This window comes from Notolepis coatsorum (assembly GCF_963971535.1).
Source record: "Notolepis coatsorum genome assembly, chromosome: 14".
In the NCBI taxonomy this organism is placed as follows: Eukaryota; Metazoa; Chordata; class Actinopteri; order Aulopiformes; family Paralepididae; genus Notolepis; species Notolepis coatsorum.
The window spans coordinates 118,040,679-118,067,070 of NC_140178.1; the positions used below are offsets into that span (position 1 = coordinate 118,040,679).

The 26,392-nt window shown below is 36.2% G+C and overlaps 1 protein-coding gene across 1 annotated transcript in view; it reads left to right on the plus strand.

The window, feature by feature from the left end:
• LOC311240739 (uncharacterized protein) overlaps positions 1 to 23,658 on the plus strand; it is a gene marked incomplete at both ends in the record, with an annotated part of 26,556 nt that extends 2,898 nt beyond the window's left edge. Inside the window, one exon of the mRNA XM_084329311.1 lies at positions 23,630 to 23,658. Within this exon, the coding sequence (XP_084185437.1) occupies positions 23,630 to 23,658 (29 nt within the window). The remainder of the gene's footprint in view (positions 1 to 23,629) is intronic.
• Positions 23,659 to 26,392: the final 2,734 nt, after the last annotated feature.

Here is a 26,392-nt window from a genome sequence, read left to right on the forward strand (position 1 = left end):
CTAATCATGAACAAACCATTTATATACATTCATAAATGATTATTAAATCATTTATAACCATATTTGTATAACATTTACAGATTAGTTCTACATTATTTATAACTCATTATCAACATTGTTTGTACTTGATTTGTTCATCATTAAATAATGTTGTTTAATGTGTAGTAACACATTTGTAGATGCTTTGAAAAATGGATATGAAAAAACGACTATACTGTATCTCCATTTATTTTTCATGTTCAACAAATAATTTTTGAAGACATTCATAAAACATCTATAAATCATTTGCAGATGCTATCGTGGGGGCCAATCTAAAGTGAAGCCTATTCATCATTAACAAGTGTCTAATACAGTTAATTATTTGTTTACTTTTTCATCACATGTTACAAATGTTGTAGGCAGCTTTCGGATACACCCTTCTTTGTGACATCAAACAGTGACAGAATTAGGACTAAAGATAAATGCAATTTTATTAACATAAAATACATGTGCATGACATATAGTGTAACATCGGGGGGCACTAGGACCCAGGAGTACCCTGGCCAGGTATTGAAGAGCAGGCACGTGCATACATAGGGGTGAAGGGGTGCCCGGGCACCTGCCTTTTTCATTTCTCATTAGAAAGTGCCCTTTTTATGCCACCCACCTTTTTTTTTTTTTTACTGTTGCACATATATATATATATATACTGCCCTGCCCTTCCAAATGAAAGATGTCACGATAGAATCTAAATATTAGGTAAAGAAAGAGAGAGAAATGCCACCCCTCTCGTAAATAATAGGTCCTTCCAGCCTTACGCATAGGCATAGCACGTGGGTGGGTGTTGATCAATGAGACATGTAAACCGCGCAGGGCCAGCAGTGCACTGAACAGGAAATTGATATCCAGCTGTTGTTGAGCTCACAGTGCCCTCACACTCGAGTCGAGACCTCTTTTTTTACAGTTACTATTTCAACTAAAACAAAGCAAGAGTACACATCAGGTAAGGTATTTGCCCAACAAAATAAAATGTCGGGTTTGCAGTGCACTGTATATTTTCGTGAAACACGTCGCCAGATCAGCCCTCCCCAGTCCCCAGCCCCTCCCTCCCTGCTGCTAGTGCAGGAAAACATGCAGCATACTCTATCTCTCTCTCTCTCTCTCTCTCTCTCTCTCTCTCTCTCTCTCTCTCTCTCTCTCTCTCTCTCTCTCTCTCTCTCTCTCTCTCTCTCTCTCTCTCTCTCTCTCTCTCTCTCTCTCTCTCTCTCTCTCTCTCTCTCTCTCTCTCTCTCTCTCTCTCTCTCTCTCTCTCTCTCTCTCTCTCTCTCTCTCTCTCTCTCTCTCTCTCTCTCTCTCTCTCTCTCTCTCCCTCCCGTAGCTGTTGGTCTGGAGCGCATATTGTGTTATTAAAGGGACACTATGTAGTTTTGGTGACATCTATCGGTGAAACTGAATGTACCATGATAGACTTGTATTAACCCCAAAAATCGCATTACATTTAATAATTAATGCCCTTTTATGATTACGGGCACCTGCATTTCTAAAGTCCTGTGCACGTCCCTGTTGAAGAGTATCTAGAGAGGAACTCTCACGCGAGCAAGACTTGACGTCACGTGTGTTGCCGTCTGTTTGAATGGAAGCAGCACAAGTTATCCGTGATGCTCCTGCCCCACGCTTTTAATAAGGTATGAGCAGGTTAAACACCTTTTTTTGTTGGTAAATCTATTCCATCATTTCCGACCTACAAACAACTCTTATATGTTGTGTAGACGTTCGTGTAGATGTGGTGACCGCTAACGTTACATTTGTTCCTAATGTGTGCTCAGTGTGCTCAGTGATGATGACACGACACAAATAATTATTACTCTTGTGTGTCGTGTCGTCATCACATACATACTGAGCACTGAGCACACATTAGGAACAAATGTAACGTTAGCGGCCACCACATCTACACGAACGTCTACACAACATATAAGAGTTGTTTGTAGGTCGGAAATGATGGAATAGATTTACCAACAAAAAATGTGTTTAACCTGCTCATACCTTATTAAAAGCGTGGGGCAGGAGCAGCACGGATAACTTGTGCTTCCATTCAAACAGAAGGCAACACACGTGACGTCAAGTCTCGCTCGCGTGAGACTTCCTCTCTAGATACTCCTCAATACCTGGCCAGGGTACTCCTGGGTCCTAGTGCCCCCCGACGTTACACTATGTCATGCACATGTATTTTATATGTTAATAAAATTGCATTTATCTTTAGTCCTAATTCTGTCACTGCTTGATGTCACAAAGAAGGGTGTATCCGAAAGCTGCCTACAACATTTGTAACATGTGATGAAAAAGTAAACAAATAATTAACTGTATTAGACACTTGTTAATGATGAATAGGCTTCACTTTAGATTGGCCCCCACGATAGCATCTGCAAATGATTTATAGATGTTTTATGAATGTCTTAACAAATCATTTGTTGAACATGCAAAAATAAATGGAGATACACTATAGTCGTTTTTTCATATTCATTTTTCAAAGCATCTACAAATGTGTTACTACACATTAAACAACATTATTTAATGATGAACAAATCAAGCACAAACAATGTTGATAATGAGTTATAAATAATGTAGAACTAATCTGTAAATGTTATACAAACAGTTATAAATGATTTAATAATCATTTATGAATGTATATAAATGGCTTGTTCATGATTAGTTCATTACCTACAAATACCTTATAAATGTATTATAACAGGGTGTTATTATAAAGTGCTACCTGTTATAATACATTTATAAGGTATTTGTAGATAATGAACTAATCATGAACAAACCATTTATATACATTCATAAATGATTATTAAACCATTTATAACTATATTTGTATACCATTTACAAAGTGTTTATAACGCATTAGTGGATAATGAACTAATCATGAACAAACCATTTATATACATTCATAAATGATTATTAAATCATTTATAACCATATTTGTATAACATTTACAGATTAGTTCTACATTATTTATAACTCATTATCAACATTGTTTGTACTTGATTTGTTCATCATTAAATAATGTTGTTTAATGTGTAGTAACACATTTGTAGATGCTTTGAAAAATGGATATGAAAAAACGACTATACTGTATCTCCATTTATTTTTCATGTTCAACAAATTATTTTTGAAGACATTCATAAAACATCTATAAATCATTTGCAGATGCTATCGTGGGGGCCAATCTAAAGTGAAGCCTATTCATCATTAACAAGTGTCTAATACAGTTAATTATTTGTTTACTTTTTCATCACATGTTACAAATGTTGTAGGCAGCTTTCGGATACACCCTTCTTTGTGACATCAAACAGTGACAGAATTAGGACTAAAGATAAATGCAATTTTATTAACATATAAAATACATGTGCATGTCATATAGTGTAACACGGGGGGCACTAGGACCCAGGAGTACCCTGGCCAGGTATTGAAGAGTATCTAGAGAGGAAGTCTCACGCGAGCAAGACTTGACGTCACGTGTGTTGCCGTCTGTTTGAATGGAAGCACAAGTTATCCGTGATGCTCCTGCCCCACGCTTTTAATAAGGTATGAGCAGGTTAAACACCTTTTTTTGTTGGTAAATCTATTCCATCATTTCCGACCTACAAACAACTCTTATATGTTGTGTAGACGTTCGTATAGATGTGGTGACCGCTAACGTTACATTTGTTCCTAATGTGTGCTCAGTGTGCTCAGTGATGATGACACGACACAAATAATTATTACTCTTGTGTGTCGTGTCGTCATCACATACATACTGAGCACTGAGCACACATTAGGAACAAATGTAACGTTAGCGGCCACCACATCTACACGAACGTCTACACAACATATAAGAGTTGTTTGTAGGTCGGAAATGATGGAATAGATTTACCAACAAAAAATGTGTTTAACCTGCTCATACCTTATTAAAAGCGTGGGGCAGGAGCAGCACCGATGACTTGTGCTTCCATTCAAACAGAAGGCAACACACGTGATGTCAAGTCTCGCTCGCGTGAGACTTCCTCTCTAGATACTCTTCAATACCTGGCCAGGGTACTCCTGGGTCCTAGTGCCCCCCGACGTTACACTATGTCATGCACATGTATTTTATATGTTAATAAAATTGCATTTATCTTAAGTCCTAATTCTGTCACTGTTTGATGTCACAAAGAAGGGTGTATCCGAAAGCTGCCTACAACATTTGTAACATGTGATGAAAAAGTAAACAAATAATTAACTGTATTAGACACTTGTTAATGATGAATAGGCTTCACTTTAGATTGGCCCCCACGATAGCATCTGCAAATGATTTATAGATGTTTTATGAATGTCTTAACAAATCATTTGTTGAACATGCAAAAATAAATGGAGATACACTATAGTCGTTTTTTCATATTCATTTTTCAAAGCATCTACAAATGTGTTACTACACATTAAACAACATTATTTAATGATGAACAAATCAAGCACAAACAATGTTGATAATGAGTTATAAATAATGTAGAACTAATCTGTAAATGTTATACAAACAGTTATAAATGATTTAATAATCATTTATGAATGTATATAAATGGCTTGTTCATGATTAGTTCATTACCTACAAATACCTTATAAATGTATTATAACAGGGTGTTATTATAAAGTGCTACCTGTTATAATACATTTATAAGGTATTTGTAGATAATGAACTAATCATGAACAAACCATTTATATACATTCATAAATGATTATTAAACCATTTATAACTATATTTGTATACCATTTACAAAGTGTTTATAACGCATTAGTGGATAATGAACTAATCATGAACAAACCATTTATATACATTCATAAATGATTATTAAATCATTTATAACCATATTTGTATAACATTTACAGATTAGTTCTACATTATTTATAACTCATTATCAACATTGTTTGTACTTGATTTGTTCATCATTAAATAATGTTGTTTAATGTGTAGTAACACATTTGTAGATGCTTTGAAAAATGGATATGAAAAAACGACTATACTGTATCTCCATTTATTTTTCATGTTCAACAAATTATTTTTGAAGACATTCATAAAACATCTATAAATCATTTGCAGATGCTATCGTGGGGGCCAATCTAAAGTGAAGCCTATTCATCATTAACAAGTGTCTAATACAGTTAATTATTTGTTTACTTTTTCATCACATGTTACAAATGTTGTAAGCAGCTTTCGGATACACCCTTCTTTGTGACATCAAACAGTGACAGAATTAGGACTAAAGATAAATGCAATTTTATTAACATATAAAATACATGTGCATGTCATATAGTGTAACACGGGGGGCACTAGGACCCAGGAGTACCCTGTCCAGGTATTGGAGAGTATCTAGAGAGGAAGTCTCACGCGAGCAAGACTTGACGTCACGTGTGTTGCCGTCTGTTTGAATGGAAGCACAAGTTATCCGTGATGCTCCTGCCCCACGCTTTTAATAAGGTATGAGCAGGTTAAACACCTTTTTTTGTTGGTAAATCTATTCCATCATTTCCGACCTACAAACAACTCTTATATGTTGTGTAGACGTTCGTATAGATGTGGTGACCGCTAACGTTACATTTGTTCCTAATGTGTGCTCAGTGTGCTCAGTGATGATGACACGACACAAATAATTATTACTCTTGTGTGTCGTGTCGTCATCACATACATACTGAGCACTGAGCACACATTAGGAACAAATGTAACGTTAGCGGCCACCACATCTACACGAACGTCTACACAACATATAAGAGTTGTTTGTAGGTCGGAAATGATGGAATAGATTTACCAACAAAAAATGTGTTTAACCTGCTCATACCTTATTAAAAGCGTGGGGCAGGAGCAGCACGGATAACTTGTGCTTCCATTCAAACAGAAGGCAACACACGTGACGTCAAGTCTCGCTCGCGTGAGACTTCCTCTCTAGATACTCTTCAATACCTGGCCAGGGTACTCCTGGGTCCTAGTGCCCCCCGACGTTACACTATGTCATGCACATGTATTTTATATGTTAATAAAATTGCATTTATCTTTAGTCCTAATTCTGTCACTGTTTGATGTCACAAAGAAGGGTGTATCCGAAAGCTGCCTACAACATTTGTAACATGTGATGAAAAAGTAAACAAATAATTAACTGTATTAGACACTTGTTAATGATGAATAGGCTTCACTTTAGATTGGCCCCCACGATAGCATTTGCAAATGATTTATAGATGTTTTATGAATGTCTTAACAAATCATTTGTTGAACATGCAAAAATAAATGGAGATACACTATAGTCGTTTTTTCATATTCATTTTTCAAAGCATCTACAAATGTGTTACTACACATTAAACAACATTATTTAATGATGAACAAATCAAGCACACACAATGTTGATAATGAGTTATAAATAATGTAGAACTAATCTGTAAATGTTATACAAATAGTTATAAATGATTTAATAATCATTTATGAATGTATATAAATGGCTTGTTCATGATTAGTTCATTACCTACAAATACCTTATAAATGTATTATAACAGGGTGTTATTATAAAGTGCTACCTGTTATAATAAATTTATAAGGTATTTGTAGATAATGAACTAATCATGAACAAACCATTTATATACATTCATAAATGATTATTAAATCATTTATAACCATATTTGTATAACATTTACAGATTAGTTCTACATTATTTATAACTCATTATCAACATTGTTTGTACTTGATTTGTTCATCATTAAATAATGTTGTTTAATGTGTAGTAACACATTTGTAGATGCTTTGAAAAATGGATATGAAAAAACGACTATACTGTATCTCCATTTATTTTTCATGTTCAACAAATAATTGTTGAAGACATTCATAAAACATCTATAAATCATTTGCAGATGCTATCGTGGGGGCCAATCTAAAGTGAAGCCTATTCATCATTAACAAGTGTCTAATACAGTTAATTATTTGTTTACTTTTTCATCACATGTTACAAATGTTGTAGGCAGCTTTCGGATACACCCTTCTTTGTGACATCAAACAGTGACAGAATTAGGTCTAAAGATAAATGCAATTTTATTAACATATAAAATACATGTGCATGACATATAGTTTAACAACGGGGGGCACTAGGACCCAGGAGTACCCTGGCCAGGTATTGAAGAGTATATCTAGAGAGGAAGTCTCACGCGAGCAAGACTTGACGTCACGTGTGTTGCCTTCTGTTTGAATGGAAGCAGCACAAGTTATCCGTGATGCTCCTGCCCCATGCTTTTAATAAGGTATGAGCAGGTTAAACACCTTTTTTTGTTGGTAAATCTATTCCATCATTTCCGACCTACAAACAACTCTTATATGTTGTGTAGACGTTCGATGGTGACCGCTAACGTTACATTTGTTCCTAATGTGTGCTCAGTGTGCTCAGTGATGATGACACGACACAAATAATTATTACTCTTGTGTGTCGTGTCGTCATCACATACATACTGAGCACTGAGCACACATTAGGAACAAATGTAACGTTAGCGGCCACCACATCTACACGAACGTCTACACAACATATAAGAGTTGTTTGTAGGTCGGAAATGATGGAATAGATTTACCAACAAAAAATGTGTTTAACCTGCTCATACCTTATTAAAAGCGTGGGGCAGGAGCAGCACAGATAACTTGTGCTTCCATTCAAACAGAAGGCAACACACGTGACGTCAAGTCTCGCTCGCGTGAGACTTCCTCTCTAGATACTCTTCAATACCTGGCCAGGGTACTCCTGGGTCCTAGTGCCCCCCGACGTTACACTATGTCATGCACATGTATTTTATATGTTAATAAAATTGCATTTATCTTTAGTCCTAATTCTGTCACTGTTTGATGTCACAAAGAAGGGTGTATCCGAAAGCTGCCTACAACATTTGTAACATGTGATGAAAAAGTAAACAAATAATTAACTGTATTAGACACTTGTTAATGATGAATAGGCTTCACTTTAGATTGGCCCCCACGATAGCATTTGCAAATGATTTATAGATGTTTTATGAATGTCTTAACAAATCATTTGTTGAACATGAAAAATAAATGGAGATACAGTATAGTCGTTTTTTCATATTCATTTTTCAAAGCATCTACAAATGTGTTACTACACATTAAACAACATTATTTAATGATGAACAAATCAAGCACACACAATGTTGATAATGAGTTATAAATAATGTAGAACTAATCTGTAAATGTTATACAAATAGTTATAAATGATTTAATAATCATTTATGAATGTATATAAATGGCTTGTTCATGATTAGTTCATTACCTACAAATACCTTATAAATGTATTATAACAGGGTGTTATTATAAAGTGCTACCTGTTATAATAAATTTATAAGGTATTTGTAGATAATGAACTAATCATGAACAAACCATTTATATACATTCATAAATGATTATTAAATCATTTATAACCATATTTGTATAACATTTACAGATTAGTTCTACATTATTTATAACTCATTATCAACATTGTTTGTACTTGATTTGTTCATCATTAAATAATGTTGTTTAATGTGTAGTAACACATTTGTAGATGCTTTGAAAAATGGATATGAAAAAACGACTATACTGTATCTCCATTTATTTTTCATGTTCAACAAATAATTTTTGAAGACATTCATAAAACATCTATAAATCATTTGCAGATGCTATCGTGGGGGCCAATCTAAAGTGAAGCCTATTCATCATTAACAAGTGTCTAATACAGTTAATTATTTGTTTACTTTTTCATCACATGTTACAAATGTTGTAGGCAGCTTTCGGATACACCCTTCTTTGTGACATCAAACAGTGACAGAATTAGGACTAAAGATAAATGCAATTTTATTAACATATAAAATACATGTGCATGACATATAGTGTAACAACGGGGGGCACTAGGACCCAGGAGTACCCTGTCCAGGTATTGGAGAGTATCTAGAGAGGAAGTCTCACGCGAGCAAGACTTGACGTCACGTGTGTTGCCGTCTGTTTGAATGGAAGCAGCACAAGTTATCCGTGATGCTCCTGCCCCACGCTTTTAATAAGGTATGAGCAGGTTAAACACCTTTTTTTGTTGGTAAATCTATTCCATCATTTCCGACCTACAAACAACTCTTATATGTTGTGTAGACGTTCGTGTAGATGTGGTGACCGCTAACGTTACATTTGTTCCTAATGTGTGCTCAGTGTGCTCAGTGATGATGACACGACACAAATAATTATTACTCTTGTGTGTCGTGTCGTCATCACATACATACTGAGCACTGAGCACACATTAGGAACAAATGTAACGTTAGCGGCCACCACATCTACACGAACGTCTACACAACATATAAGAGTTGTTTGTAGGTCGGAAATGATGGAATAGATTTACCAACAAAAAAGGTGTTTAACCTGCTCATACCTTAATAAAAGCGGGGGCAGGAGCAGCACGGATGACTTGTGCTTCCATTCAAACAGAAGGCAACACACGTGACGTCAAGTCTCGCTCGCGTGAGACTTCCTCTCTAGATACTCTTCAATACCTGGCCAGGGAACTCCTGGGTCCTAGTGCCCCCCACGTTACACTATGTCATGCACATGTATTTTATATGTTAATAAAATTGCATTTATCTTTAGTCCTAATTCTGTCACTGTTTGATGTGACAAAGAAGGGTGTATCCGAAAGCTGCCTACAACATTTGTAACATGTGATGAAAAAGTAAACAAATAATTAACTGTATTAGACACGAATAGGCTTCACTTTAGATTGGCCCCCACGATAGCATTTGCAAATGATTTATAGATGTTTTATGAATGTCTTAACAAATCATTTGTTGAACATGCAAAAATAAATGGAGATACACTATAGTCGTTTTTTCATATTCATTTTTCAAAGCATCTACAACTGTGTTACTACACATTAAACAACATTATTTAATGATGAACAAATCAAGCACAAACAATGTTGATAATGAGTTATAAATAATGTAGAACTAATCTGTAAATGTTATACAAATATAGTTATAAATGATTTAATAATCATTTATGAATGTATATAAATGGTTTGTTCATGATTAGTTCATTACCTACAAATACCTTATAAATGTATTATAACAGGGTGTTATTATAAAGTGCTACCTGTTATAATACATTTATAAGGTATTTGTAGATAATGAACTAATCATGAACAAACCATTTATATACATTCATAAATGATTATTAAACCATTTATAACTATATTTGTATACCATTTACAAAGTGTTTATAACGCATTAGTGGATAATGAACTAATCATGAACAAACCATTTATATACATTCATAAATGATTAAATCATTTATAACCATATTTGTATGACATTTACAGATTAGTTCTACATTATTTATAACTCATTATCAACATTGTTTGTACTTGATTTGTTCATCATTAAATAATGTTTTTTAATGTGTAGTAACACATTTGTAGATGCTTTGAAAAATGGATATGAAAAAACGACTATAGTGTATCTCCATTTATTTTTCATGTTCAACAAATTATTTTTGAAGACATTCATAAAACATCTATAAATCATTTGCAGATGCTATCGTGGGGGCCAATCTAAAGTGAAGCCTATTCATCATTAACAAGTGTCTAATACAGTTAATTATTTGTTTACTTTTTCATCACATGTTACAAATGTTGTAGGCAGCTTTCGGATACACCCTTCTTTGTGACATCAAACAGTGACAGAATTAGGTCTAAAGATAAATGCAATTTTATTAACATATAAAATACATGTGCATGACATATAGTTTAACAACGGGGGGCACTAGGACCCAGGAGTACCCTGGCCAGGTATTGAAGAGTATATCTAGAGAGGAAGTCTCACGCGAGCAAGACTTGACGTCACGTGTGTTGCCTTCTGTTTGAATGGAAGCAGCACAAGTTATCCGTGATGCTCCTGCCCCACGCTTTTAATAAGGTATGAGCAGGTTAAACACCTTTTTTTGTTGGTAAATCTATTCCATCATTTCCGACCTACAAACAACTCTTATATGTTGTGTAGACGTTCGATGGTGACCGCTAACGTTACATTTGTTCCTAATGTGTGCTCAGTGTGCTCAGTGATGATGACACGACACAAATAATTATTACTCTTGTGTGTCGTGTCGTCATCACATACATACTGAGCACTGAGCACACATTAGGAACAAATGTAACGTTAGCGGCCACCACATCTACACGAACGTCTACACAACATATAAGAGTTGTTTGTAGGTCGGAAATGATGGAATAGATTTACCAACAAAAAATGTGTTTAACCTGCTCATACCTTATTAAAAGCGTGGGGCAGGAGCAGCACGGATAACTTGTGCTTCCATTCAAACAGAAGGCAACACACGTGACGTCAAGTCTCGCTCGCGTGAGACTTCCTCTCTAGATACTCTTCAATACCTGGCCAGGGTACTCCTGGGTCCTAGTGCCCCCCGACGTTACACTATGTCATGCACATGTATTTTATATGTTAATAAAATTGCATTTATCTTTAGTCCTAATTCTGTCACTGTTTGATGTCACAAAGAAGGGTGTATCCGAAAGCTGCCTACAACATTTGTAACATGTGATGAAAAAGTAAACAAATAATTAACTGTATTAGACACTTGTTAATGATGAATAGGCTTCACTTTAGATTGGCCCCCACGATAGCATTTGCAAATGATTTATAGATGTTTTATGAATGTCTTAACAAATCATTTGTTGAACATGCAAAAATAAATGGAGATACACTATAGTCGTTTTTTCATATTCATTTTTCAAAGCATCTACAAATGTGTTACTACACATTAAACAACATTATTTAATGATGAACAAATCAAGCACACACAATGTTGATAATGAGTTATAAATAATGTAGAACTAATCTGTAAATGTTATACAAATAGTTATAAATGATTTAATAATCATTTATGAATGTATATAAATGGCTTGTTCATGATTAGTTCATTACCTACAAATACCTTATAAATGTATTATAACAGGGTGTTATTATAAAGTGCTACCTGTTATAATAAATTTATAAGGTATTTGTAGATAATGAACTAATCATGAACAAACCATTTATATACATTCATAAATGATTATTAAATCATTTATAACCATATTTGTATAACATTTACAGATTAGTTCTACATTATTTATAACTCATTATCAACATTGTTTGTACTTGATTTGTTCATCATTAAATAATGTTGTTTAATGTGTAGTAACACATTTGTAGATGCTTTGAAAAATGGATATGAAAAAACGACTATACTGTATCTCCATTTATTTTTCATGTTCAACAAATAATTTTTGAAGACATTCATAAAACATCTATAAATCATTTGCAGATGCTATCGTGGGGGCCAATTTAAAGTGAAGCCTATTCATCATTAACAAGTGTCTAATACAGTTAATTATTTGTTTACTTTTTCATCACATGTTACAAATGTTGTAGGCAGCTTTCGGATACACCCTTCTTTGTGACATCAAACAGTGACAGAATTAGGACTAAAGATAAATGCAATTTTATTAACATATAAAATACATGTGCATGACATATAGTGTAACAACGGGGGGCACTAGGACCCAGGAGTACCCTGTCCAGGTATTGGAGAGTATCTAGAGAGGAAGTCTCACGCGAGCAAGACTTGACGTCACGTGTGTTGCCGTCTGTTTGAATGGAAGCAGCACAAGTTATCCGTGATGCTCCTGCCCCACGCTTTTAATAAGGTATGAGCAGGTTAAACACCTTTTTTTGTTGGTAAATCTATTCCATCATTTCCGACCTACAAACAACTCTTATATGTTGTGTAGACGTTCGTGTAGATGTGGTGACCGCTAACGTTACATTTGTTCCTAATGTGTGCTCAGTGTGCTCAGTGATGATGACACGACACAAATAATTATTACTCTTGTGTGTCGTGTCGTCATCACATACATACTGAGCACTGAGCACACATTAGGAACAAATGTAACGTTAGCGGCCACCACATCTACACGAACGTCTACACAACATATAAGAGTTGTTTGTAGGTCGGAAATGATGGAATAGATTTACCAACAAAAAAGGTGTTTAACCTGCTCATACCTTAATAAAAGCGGGGGCAGGAGCAGCACGGATGACTTGTGCTTCCATTCAAACAGAAGGCAACACACGTGACGTCAAGTCTCGCTCGCGTGAGACTTCCTCTCTAGATACTCTTCAATACCTGGCCAGGGTACTCCTGGGTCCTAGTGCCCCCCGACGTTACACTATGTCATGCACATGTATTTTATATGTTAATAAAATTGCATTTATCTTAAGTCCTAATTCTGTCACTGTTTGATGTCACAAAGAAGGGTGTATCCGAAAGCTGCCTACAACATTTGTAACATGTGATGAAAAAGTAAACAAATAATTAACTGTATTAGACACTTGTTAATGATGAATAGGCTTCACTTTAGATTGGCCCCCACGATAGCATCTGCAAATGATTTATAGATGTTTTATGAATGTCTTAACAAATCATTTGTTGAACATGCAAAAATAAATGGAGATACACTATAGTCGTTTTTTCATATTCATTTTTCAAAGCATCTACAACTGTGTTACTACACATTAAACAACATTATTTAATGATGAACAAATCAAGCACAAACAATGTTGATAATGAGTTATAAATAATGTAGAACTAATCTGTAAATGTTATACAAATATAGTTATAAATGATTTAATAATCATTTATGAATGTATATAAATGGTTTGTTCATGATTAGTTCATTACCTACAAATACCTTATAAATGTATTATAACAGGGTGTTATTATAAAGTGCTACCTGTTATAATACATTTATAAGGTATTTGTAGATAATGAACTAATCATGAACAAACCATTTATATACATTCATAAATGATTATTAAACCATTTATAACTATATTTGTATACCATTTACAAAGTGTTTATAACGCATTAGTGGATAATGAACTAATCATGAACAAACCATTTATATACATTCATAAATGATTAAATCATTTATAACCATATTTGTATGACATTTACAGATTAGTTCTACATTATTTATAACTCATTATCAACATTGTTTGTACTTGATTTGTTCATCATTAAATAATCTTTTTTAATGTGTAGTAACACATTTGTAGATGCTTTGAAAAATGGATATGAAAAAACGACTATAGTGTATCTCCATTTATTTTTCATGTTCAACAAATTATTTTTGAAGACATTCATAAAACATCTATAAATCATTTGCAGATGCTATCGTGGGGGCCAATCTAAAGTGAAGCCTATTCATCATTAACAAGTGTCTAATACAGTTAATTATTTGTTTACTTTTTCATCACATGTTACAAATGTTGTAGGCAGCTTTCGGATACACCCTTCTTTGTGACATCAAACAGTGACAGAATTAGGTCTAAAGATAAATGCAATTTTATTAACATATAAAATACATGTGCATGACATATAGTTTAACAACGGGGGGCACTAGGACCCAGGAGTACCCTGGCCAGGTATTGAAGAGTATATCTAGAGAGGAAGTCTCACGCGAGCAAGACTTGACGTCACGTGTGTTGCCTTCTGTTTGAATGGAAGCAGCACAAGTTATCCGTGATGCTCCTGCCCCACGCTTTTAATAAGGTATGAGCAGGTTAAACACCTTTTTTTGTTGGTAAATCTATTCCATCATTTCCGACCTACAAACAACTCTTATATGTTGTGTAGACGTTCGATGGTGACCGCTAACGTTACATTTGTTCCTAATGTGTGCTCAGTGTGCTCAGTGATGATGACACGACACAAATAATTATTACTCTTGTGTGTCGTGTCGTCATCACATACATACTGAGCACTGAGCACACATTAGGAACAAATGTAACGTTAGCGGCCACCACATCTACACGAACGTCTACACAACATATAAGAGTTGTTTGTAGGTCGGAAATGATGGAATAGATTTACCAACAAAAAAGGTGTTTAACCTGCTCATACCTTAATAAAAGCGGGGGCAGGAGCAGCACGGATGACTTGTGCTTCCATTCAAACAGAAGGCAACACACGTGACGTCAAGTCTCGCTCGCGTGAGACTTCCTCTCTAGATACTCTTCAATACCTGGCCAGGGTACTCCTGGGTCCTAGTGCCCCCCGACGTTACACTATGTCATGCACATGTATTTTATATGTTAATAAAATTGCATTTATCTTAAGTCCTAATTCTGTCACTGTTTGATGTCACAAAGAAGGGTGTATCCGAAAGCTGTCTACAACATTTGTAACATGTGATGAAAAAGTAAACAAATAATTAACTGTATTAGACACTTGTTAATGATGAATAGGCTTCACTTTAGATTGGCCCCCACGATAGCATCTGCAAATGATTTATAGATGTTTTATGAATGTCTTAACAAATCATTTGTTGAACATGCAAAAATAAATGGAGATACACTATAGTCGTTTTTTCATATTCATTTTTCAAAGCATCTACAAATGTGTTACTACACATTAAACAACATTATTTAATGATGAACAAATCAAGCACAAACAATGTTGATAATGAGTTATAAATAATGTAGAACTAATCTGTAAATGTTATACAAATAGTTATAAATGATTTAATAATCATTTATGAATGTTTATAAATGGCTTGTTCATGATTAGTTCATTACCTACAAATACCTTATAAATGTATTATAACAGGGTGTTATTATAAAGTGCTACCTGTTATAATACATTTATAAGGTATTTGTAGATAATGAACTAATCATGAACAAACCATTTATATACATTCATAAATGATTATTAAACCATTTATAACTATATTTGTATACCATTTACAAAGTATTTATAACGCATTAGTGGATAATGAACTAATCATGAACAAACCATTTATATATATTCATAAATGATTATTAAATCATTTATAACCATATTTGTATAACATTTACAGATTAGTTCTACATTATTTATAACTCATTATCAACATTGTTTGTACTTGATTTGTTCATCATTAAATAATGTTTTTTAATGTGTAGTAACACATTTGTAGATGCTTTGAAAAATGGATATGAAAAAACGACTATACTGTATCTCCATTTATTTTTCATGTTCAACAAATTATTTGTTAAGACATTCATAAAACATCTATAAATCATTTGCAGATGCTATCGTGGGGGCCAATCTAAAGTGAAGCCTATTCATCATTAACAAGTGTCTAATACAGTTAATTATTTGTTTACTTTTTCATCACATGTTACAAATGTTGTAGGCAGCTTTCGGATACACCCTTCTTTGTGACATCAAACAGTGACAGAATTAGGACTAAAGATAAATGCAATTTTATTAACATATAAAATACATGTGCATGACATATAGTGTAACAACGGGGGGCACTAGGACCCAGGAGTACCCTGGCCAGGTATTGAAGAGTATCTAGAGAGGAAGTCTCACGCGAGCAAGACTTGACGTCACGTGTGTTGCCGTCTGTTTGAATGGAAGCAGCACAAGTTATCCGTGATGCTCCTGCCCCACGCTTTTAATAAGGTATGAGCAGGTTAAACACCTTTTTTTGTTGGTAAATCTATTCCATCATTTCCGACCTACAAACAACTCTTATATGTTGTGTAGACGTTCGTGTAGATGTGGTGACCGCTAACGTTACATTTGTTATGTGTGCTCAGTGTGCTCAGTGATGATGACACGACACAAATAATTATTACTCTTGTGTGTTGTGTCGTCATCACATACATACTGAGCACTGAGCACACATTAGGAACAAATGTAACGTTAGCGGCCACCACATCTACACGAACGTCTACACAACATATAAGAGTTGTTTGTAGGTCGGAAATGATGGAATAGATTTACCAACAAAAAATGTGTTTAACCTGCTCATACCTTATTAAAAGCGTGGGGCAGGAGCAGCACGGATAACTTGTGCTTCCATTCAAACAGAAGGCAACACACGTGACGTCAAGTCTCGCTCGCGTGAGACTTCCTCTCTAGATACTCTTCAATACCTGGCCAGGGTACTCCTGGGTCCTAGTGCCCCCCGTTGTTACACTATATGTCATGCACATGTATTTTATATGTTAATAAAATTGCATTTATCTTTAGTCCTAATTCTGTCACTGTTTGATGTCACAAAGAAGGGTGTATCCGAAAGCTGCCTACAACATTTGTAACATGTGATGAAAAAGTAAACAAATAATTAACTGTATTAGACACTTGTTAATGATGAATAGGCTTCACTTTAGATTGGCCCCCACGATAGCATTTGCAAATGATTTATAGGTGTTTTATGAATGTCTTAACAAATCATTTGTTGAACATGCAAAAATAAATGGAGATACACTATAGTCGTTTTTTCATATTCATTTTTCAAAGCATCTACAAATGTGTTACTACACATTAAACAACATTATTTAATGATGAACAAATCAAGCACAAACAATGTTGATAATGAGTTATAAATAATGTAGAACTAATCTGTAAATGTTATACAAATATAGTTATAAATGATTTAATAATCATTTATGAATGTATATAAATGGTTTGTTCATGATTAGTTCATTACCTACAAATACCTTATAAATGTATTATAACAGGGTGTTATTATAAAGTGCTACCTGTTATAATACATTTATAAGGTATTTGTAGATAATGAACTAATCATGAACAAACCATTTATATACATTCATAAATGATTATTAAACCATTTATAACTATATTTGTATACCATTTACAAAGTCTTTATAACGCATTAGTGGATAATGAACTAATCATGAACAAACCATTTATATACATTCATAAATGATTAAATCATTTATAACCATATTTGTATTACATTTACAGATTAGTTCTACATTATTTATAACTCATTATCAACATTGTTTGTACTTGATTTGTTCATCATTAAATAATGTTTTTTAATGTGTAGTAACACATTTGTAGATGCTTTGAAAAATGGATATGAAAAAACGACTATACTGTATCTCCATTTATTGTTCATGTTCAACAAATTATTTGTTAAGACATTCATAAAACATCTATAAATCATTTGCAGATGCTATCGTGGGGGCCAATCTAAAGTGAAGCCTATTCATCATTAACAAGTGTCTAATACAGTTAATTATTTGTTTACTTTTTCATCACATGTTACAAATGTTGTAGGCAGCTTTCGGATACACCCTTCTTTGTGACATCAAACAGTGACAGAATTAGGACTAAAGATAAATGCAATTTTATTAACATATAAAATACATGTTTAATAATCATTTATGAATGTATATAAATGGTTTGTTCATGATTAGTTCATTATCTACAAATACCTTATAAATGTATTATTACAGAGTGTTATTATAAAGTGCTACTGAATGTTCTTAAGAGAGAGAGAAAGAGAAATTAGATTTTTCAGTTGCCTCCCTGCTGTTTAGTTCAGCACTGTGGGCAGCACCAAGCAAGCCACAGCGCCGCTGTCCCAGGTAAACAGATGAAAGGGAACCTGTTATGTTGAAAAATCATTGCCCCCCTGAGAACATTTTATGCCCCCCCCCCCCACTCATTTGTTTCTGCAGCCTGGTCTGAGTAGTAGTAGTAGTAGTAGTAGTAGTAGTAGTAGTAGTAGTAGTAGTAGTAGTAGTAGTAGTAGTAGTAGTAGTAGTAGTAGTAGTAGTAGTAGTAGTAGTAGTAGTAGTAGTAGTAGTAGTAGTAATAGTAATAGTAGTAGTAGTAGTAGTAGTAGTAGTAGTAGTAGTAGTAGTAGTAGTAGTAGTAGTAGTAGTAGTAGTAGTAGTAGTAGTAGTAGTAGTAGTAGTAGTAGTAGTAGTAGTAGTAGTAGTAGTAGTAGTAGTAGTAGTAGTAGTAGCAGGGGCGGATTTAGGATTGTAGGAGATCCGGGGCTTAGTCCAGATAGGTGCCCTCATGAGCGGGGACGGATTTTTTTTACTTCGACACCACAACCTTTAACTTATACCACCACCTTAAAGCGGACAAAATGCACTAGAGAACACTTAAATTCACACCCTTTAATTAATGAAGCTATTGCACTCCATTTGAATCGATGTGGCTTGGTGTCTGTCATTTTGGAAATGACACCAGACCACCCTGAAACTACACTCATATTCACAACAGTATAAAACGGAAATGTATGGATGGAAAAATGATCTGTTTTTGCATCTTGACCGGAAGAAACTCAATGACAATCGACTATATTATTAGATCCATAGCTATAATATATAATATAGCTTTAGGCCTGCAAACACAGCCACGTATCCCCATGTTAAAAGGCCCTGGCCTTTCAACAGTAACAGTAAACAGCGCCATCTGGCGCTGAAAGTGTTAATATGCGTCTTTGTTTACGGTTTGATTATCACTGATACAAAGTAAAATAGTGCAGTGCAATAAAATAGTTAGTAAAATAGAATAAAATAATGCAATAGTGCACTGCAATAAAATAGTTATCATCGTATTTTTTCGGGAGGCCAATAAGGAGTGCATTACAGCAGTCGAGTCGGCTTGAGATAAAGGCATGGATCTGGTTTTCAGCGTCCTTTTGATTTATAAATGGCCGTACTTTAGCTATGTTTCTAAGGTGGAAGAATTATGTTTTTGTCAACTTGTTGATTGTGATTTAAAGCTTAGGTCTGAGTCTACCATAACACCAAGACTTAACTCACTCAAATACAGTTAGCAGCTGGATAGACTACAGATGGAAATTGGCTACTGCTAAATCTGGTGCAAACATATTTTCATGTAACAATGATTAATTGTCCAATTATTTTTTTTAATTATATATATATTTTCATTTTTTTTTTTTTTTTTTTTAAATAGATTCGGGGCTTTTCAGAAAACATTCAGGGCTTGAGCCCAAGTAGCCACCCCCTAGCCCCGCCCCTGAGTAGTAGTAGTAATAGTAGTAGTAGTAGTAGTAGTAGTAGTAGTAGTAGTAGTAGTAGTAGTAGTAGTAGTAGTAGTAGTAGTAGTAGTAGTAGTAGTAGTAGTAGTAGTAGTAGTAGTAGTAGTAGTAGTAGTAGTAGTAGTAGTAGTAGTAGTAGTAGTAGTAGTAATAGTAGTAGTAGTAATAATAGTAGTAATAGTAGTAGTAGTAGTAGTAGTAGTAGTAGTAGTAGTAGTAGTAGTAGTAGTAGTAGTAGTAGTAGTAGTAGTAGTAGTAGTAGTAGTAGTAGTAGTAGTAATAGTAGTAATAATAGTAGTAGTAGTAGTAGTAGTAGTAGTAGTAGTAGTAGTAGTAGTAGTAGTAATAGTAATAGTAGTAGTAGTAGTAATAATAGTAGTAGTAGTAGTAGTAGTAGTAATAATAGTAGTAATAGTAGTAGTAGTAGTAGTAGTAGTAGTAATAGTAGTAATAATAGTAGTAGTAGTAGTAGTAGTAGTAGTAGTAGTAGTAGTAGTAGTAGTAGTAGTAGTAGTAGTAGTAGTAGTAATAGTAATAGTAGTAGTAATAATAGCAGTAGTAGTAGTAGTAGTAGTAGTAGTAGTAGTAGTAGTATTAGTAGTAATAGTAGTAGTAGTAGTAGTAGTAGTAGTAGTAGTAGTAGTAGTAGTAGTAGTAGTAGTAGTAGTAGTAGTAGTAGTAGTAGTAGTAGTAGTAGTAGTAGTAGTAGTAGTAGTAGTAATAGTAGTAGTAGTAGTAGTAGTAGTAGTAGTAGTAGTAGTAGTAGTAATAATAATAGTAGTAGTAGTAGTAATAATAATAGTAGTAGTAGTAGTAGTAGTAGTAGTAGTAGTAGTAGTAGTAGTAGTAGTAGTAGTAGTAGTAGTAGTAGTAGTAGTAGTAATAGTAGTAGTAGTAGTAGTAGTAGTAGTAGTAGTAGTAGTAGTAGTAGTAGTAGTAGTAGTAGTAGTAGTAGTAGTAGTAGTAGTAGTAGTAGTAATAGTAGTAGTAGTAGTAATAATAGTAGTAGTAGTAGTAGTAACTAACTCACCTGTCTGAACCATGCTACCTCCATCCCCGATCCCTCCACTCTCTCCCTGAGCCCATGACCCAGACAGACAGAACAGCAGCAACACCAGCAGAGACACAGCACCCTTCATCCTGTTAATGCAGACCAGGAGCCTCACTCACCCTCCTTATATACCTGATTTGGACACGTCAGTCCAGTGGAAACAGTGGAGAGTGATGTAAGGCCAAGGCCACATGTGGCAGCTGATAAGTGAAGCTGTTTAGCTGTAATCAGCTATTGCTTTGAAATGCTTTAAAGGGGCACTTCACCAAAAGCCGATGCTGATTTATTTTGCTCATAATCTCACACTCATCCAAAAAACTGTTTTACACACATTAATTTAGTTTGACAGTTATTGATAATGGATGAGGTTGAATATGGCCACAAGTGATGTCATTGTGGACATTGAATCCGTGTGTTGTGTGTCACTCACTCCTTGTGTTGTGTGTCACTTATGTCTCTGTCTGTGTTTGTGTATTGTATGTTTGTTTTTGTTTTGCTGCCATTTTGGCCAGGTCTTGCTCGAAAAAGAGATCATTGATCTCAAGTGACTACCTGGTAAAATAAAGGTAAAATAAAAAATAAGGTACTGAACAATACAGTAAATAAACACATACAGTACATATTAAGGTACTGAGCAATGCAGTAAATAAACACATACAGTACATATTAAGGTACTGAGCAATACAGTAAATAAACATCTATATTACACATTAAGGTACTGATCAATACAGTAAATAAACACATATATTACACATTACGGTACTGAGCAATACAGTAAATAAACACATATATTACACATTACAGTACTGAGCAATGCAGTAAATAAACACATATATTACACATTACAGTACTGATCAATACAGTAAATAAAGACCTATATTACACATTACAGTACTGAGCAATACAGTAAATAAACACATATATTACACATTACAGTACTGAGCAATACAGTAAATAAACACATATATTACACATTGCAGTACTGACTGGGCAATACAGTAAATAATCATCTTTCTAGTAAACATTGTGGTTTCTTCTCTTACATTCGTTTTTTCCCTACAAAAAACAGAAACAAGAACAAAAACAGATGATTGATTGATTGATTGATTGAAAACTTTATTAACCGATTACAGAATGGGTACAGTACAGTACAGCTCAATACATACAATTGTTAAGGGGATGCAGACCAGAGAAAGACTTTCGTCTTGTTTACATCAGGGTCCCCCATTTTCAATTCATCATAACATATAATGACATACATGACATACAGATAGACAGTACTGCTACATCTATACATTTATGACATACCAGATTTGCAAATACAGTACTGTTTGTGATACAAAAAGAGTCCAGAAAAGAGAGTATATACATTTGACGTAGAAACTGTACATTGGAGGAGGTTGGGTAGGTGGGCTGGGGTTGACCACCTTTGTTTTTCAGTATCAGTAGAACAATGTATAACTAGTCTATATGGGTGGTTGGTCATTAAGTGAAACAAGTTAAACCTATAATCAGAAAAGCCATTCTTAAATGATATTTTATTGTATTAAAGGTGCTGTAAGTGCTATTATTTAGTTAAAAAAATAGTTAATTAAGTAGCTCTGCATCCCTGCAGCCATCACTGATATAGAGTGTTTGGTCAGTTCCTCCACTCTGAAGCAAACAGAAAATAAGTTGTCTGGTACCCCATTCCCACTGTATCCAATCAGGAGAGAAAACTCCACACAGTGAGGTGTGGGCAGCAGGAGAAACATGATGGCCTGCTTGGAAAACTTTCTATTTTTCCACCTAAACAGTTGACTAAAAAAAAAAACTGTCTACTGTATAAAAAGAAACTGTTTTTCACAGAAAATTCACTGTATTATTTTACAGATTACTTTAGTTTTTCTACTTTAAGTATAAATGCCATAAAAAAAACAGTAAATTACCCTTTATCAAAATATTAACCATTAAATAAAGGTTGTAATCTGTAAATGTATTTGATTTTACTGTAATTTGACAGTAATTATTTGGCAGACAGAGACATTTAGCTGACAGACATTTAGCTGACATCAAATGTGGCTTGTTTCACACACACACACACACACACACACACACACACACACACACACACACACACACACACACACACACACACACACACACACACACACACGCACACGCACGCGCGCGCGCACGCACGCACGCACACACACACACACACACACACACACACACACACACACACACACACACACACACACACGCACGCACACACACACACACACAGAAGGGGATATGATTTAAATGTATGGTTAATAACACGTACGTTGTGGCCTGCTTCTAAGTAGCGTATATGCATATAGCAGAAGGCAGACAGTTGTGGTGCATTCATTCATGCATCTCTGTGTAGGAGCTCCTCTGTCGGTTCTGCCCACGTCTGGCTGTTTCCGTAAAGTCCAACAACTAATGGAGAGGAAACTGTGGCTTGCAGTTTTGAGTTTAACATCCAACCACACACAGATAGTTAACAAAAGGCACTTAATTGGGGGGAGATGATGTGTTGAAGATTTGTTGAAACCCCTTCAATGACCTTCCAGTGTGTCCAGATGTAAACACTACGCTACTGACCAGGGCTCCTAGGACTATATCTTATCTGTGTTTGTGCTTCTGCCAGGTGGGACGTTCTCACAAGTACCTGGGTGACAGGGTACAGGACATTCACCTTTATTCAAACAGAGCCACAGTAAAAAATTATTGAAAAAGAAATGATTGAAAGTGTGTAATTTTTATTAGGTTTATCTTAATAATCTGTCTGTTTACCCCACAATATTTGTTATCTCATTTCATTTAATTTCAAACTCGAAAGGCAACTCAGGTTTCCCTCATGTACATTGTACAGTCAAGTTAAGTTTACATACAGAGTTAAGCACAAAAAAAAGGCATATACAATCACACAGAATATAAAATCATAACAATAAGACAAGTAAGGATAACAATACATGAAAACATATACAACTTGATTGACAAAGGTTGAAGATCAAGGTTTTAAACTCAACTGCAACAGAGGGGAGAATCTCCAGCTTTAAGGACTGTTGGAGTTCATTCTATGTCTTATTAGTCTCTTAATCAGTAGTTATGTAGGCCTATTCTGCAGACTTATATACCGTCTCACTGTCACGTCTACAATTAAATAATATTTACATTGTAATACATCTTCTAATAGTTGTTGTTATGTAGGCCTATTCTGCAGGCCTACACCACGCCAGCTCAATCCAGGACAGAAGATTCTAAATGTATTTTGGTCCAGTACTAGGCTTATAGGCCCAATTTATGTGTGAAATTATTTCAAAATGTTCAATTTGACCAATTAGTCTCTCTTTTTCAAGATGTAATCCAAGAATCCAAGAAGGGAGATCCCTGCCCGAGTTGGAAAGATGCAGCTGCAAGGACTTCCACTGCTGTTCTAGTACATACTTTACAATCTGGGGTTTGAATATTGAAGGGTCAGGAAAAGTCACAAGTTATTAGTTAGCCTATTTCTATTCTGTTTTCTTGCATCTCTCTGTGCCTCTCCGTCTGTCTCTCTCCCAGTCTGTGTGTGTGTGTCTCTCTCTATGTCTGTCTCTCTATCCCTCCCTCCCTCCCTCCCTCCCTCCCTCCCTCCCTCCCTCCCTCCCTCCCTCCCTCCCTCCCTCCCTCCCTCCCTCCCTCCCTCCCTCCCTCCCTCCCTCCCTCCCTCCCTCCCTCCCTCCCTCCCTCCCTCTCTCTCTATCTATCTCTCTTCGTCTCTCTCTCTCTCTCCTCTCTCTCTCTATCCCTCCCGGCTCCCTCCCTCCCTCTCTCTCTCTATCTATCTCTCTTCGTCTCTCTCTCTCTCCTCTCTCTCTCTATCCCTCCCTCCCTCTCTCTCTCTATCTATATATTTTCGTCTCTCTCTCTCTCTCTCTCTCTCTCTCTCTCTCTCTCTCTCTCTCTCTCTCTCTCTCTCTCTCTCCCCTCTTTAACTATGCCTGCATGCAACACTATAATATAAACACTATAAATAAAACTGTTCTGGGACGTGTGCGTCGGCTTCCCTGGGAGTGTTCATGATTTACATTTCATACTGTAACCATTGATGTATTATAAGAGCTCTTACAATACATCCATGACTAACTTAATTAAATGCTACATGTCATACTGTCCATACTGTTACTAGCGTTCACAGCGTGCGTGCGTCCAGTGTGAGGTGTGTGAGCAGCAGTCGTGACAGCAAGGCCTGAATCTAGCACTACCAACAACAGGAGTGGAAGACTGGACCTATTATGGAATAATATAAAACAAATAAATGTGTGGAATGAAAACGTGTGGAATGCAATTGGTTGCCTTGTATTGTGAGGATGGGGTTCTTGCGGAGCCCAATAGCAAAACACAGGAGGAGAGAATGAAGCGGTTTTAGGGTTCTTTAATTATTCTTCCCAACCAAGCAGAGTATAACAGGAATGTGAAACAGGAATGTGAACAACACAGAGGTTATAATGTTCTTGGGGGGAAGAAGAATGAGAGCAGGTGCACTTCAGTGCAGCTGTCGGCAGCGAGAGAGAGAGGCACAGGTCTTGCGCTTGAGAGCGAGCAGGAGTCCTCTCTGCTTGGCTCGAGACGATAGGGTGGAAGGGCGCTGGGGCTCGAGACGTCAGGGTGGAAGGACGCTGGAGCTCGAGACGTCAGGGTGGAAGGGCGCTGGGGCTCGAGACGTCAGGGTGGAAGGACGCTGGTGCTCGAGACGTCAGGGTGGAAGGACGCTGGAGCTCGAGACGTCAGGGTGGAAGGATGCTGGAGCTCGAGACGTCAGGGTGGAAGGACGCTGGAGCTCGAGACGTCAGGGTGGAAGGACACTGGGGCTCGAGACGTCAGGGTGGAAGGACGCTGGAGCTCGAGACGTCAGGGTGGAAGGACGCTGGAGCTCGAGACGTCAGGGTGGAAGGACGCTGGAGCTCGAGACGTCAGGGTGGAAGGACGCTGGGGCTCGAGATGTCAGGGTGGAAGGACGCTGGAGCTCGAGACGTCAGGGTGGAAGGACGCTGGGGCTCGAGACGTCAGGGTGGAAGGGTGCTGGGGCTCGAGACGTCAGGGTGGAAGGCCGCTGGGGCTCGAGACGTCAGGGTGGAAGGACGCTGGGGCTCGAGACGTCAGGGTGGAAGGACGCTGGAGCTCGAGACGTCAGGGTGGAAGGACGCTGGAGCTCGAGACGTCAGGGTGGAAGGACACTGGGGCTCGAGACGTCAGGGTGGAAGGACGCTGGGGCTCGAGATGTCAGGGTGGAAGAGCGCTGGAGCTCGAGACGTCAGGGTGGAAGGACGCTGGGGCTCGAGACGTCAGGGTGGAAGGACGCTGGGGCTCGAGACGTCAGGGTGGAAGAGCGCTGGAGCTCGAGACGTCAGGGTGGAAGGACGCTGGG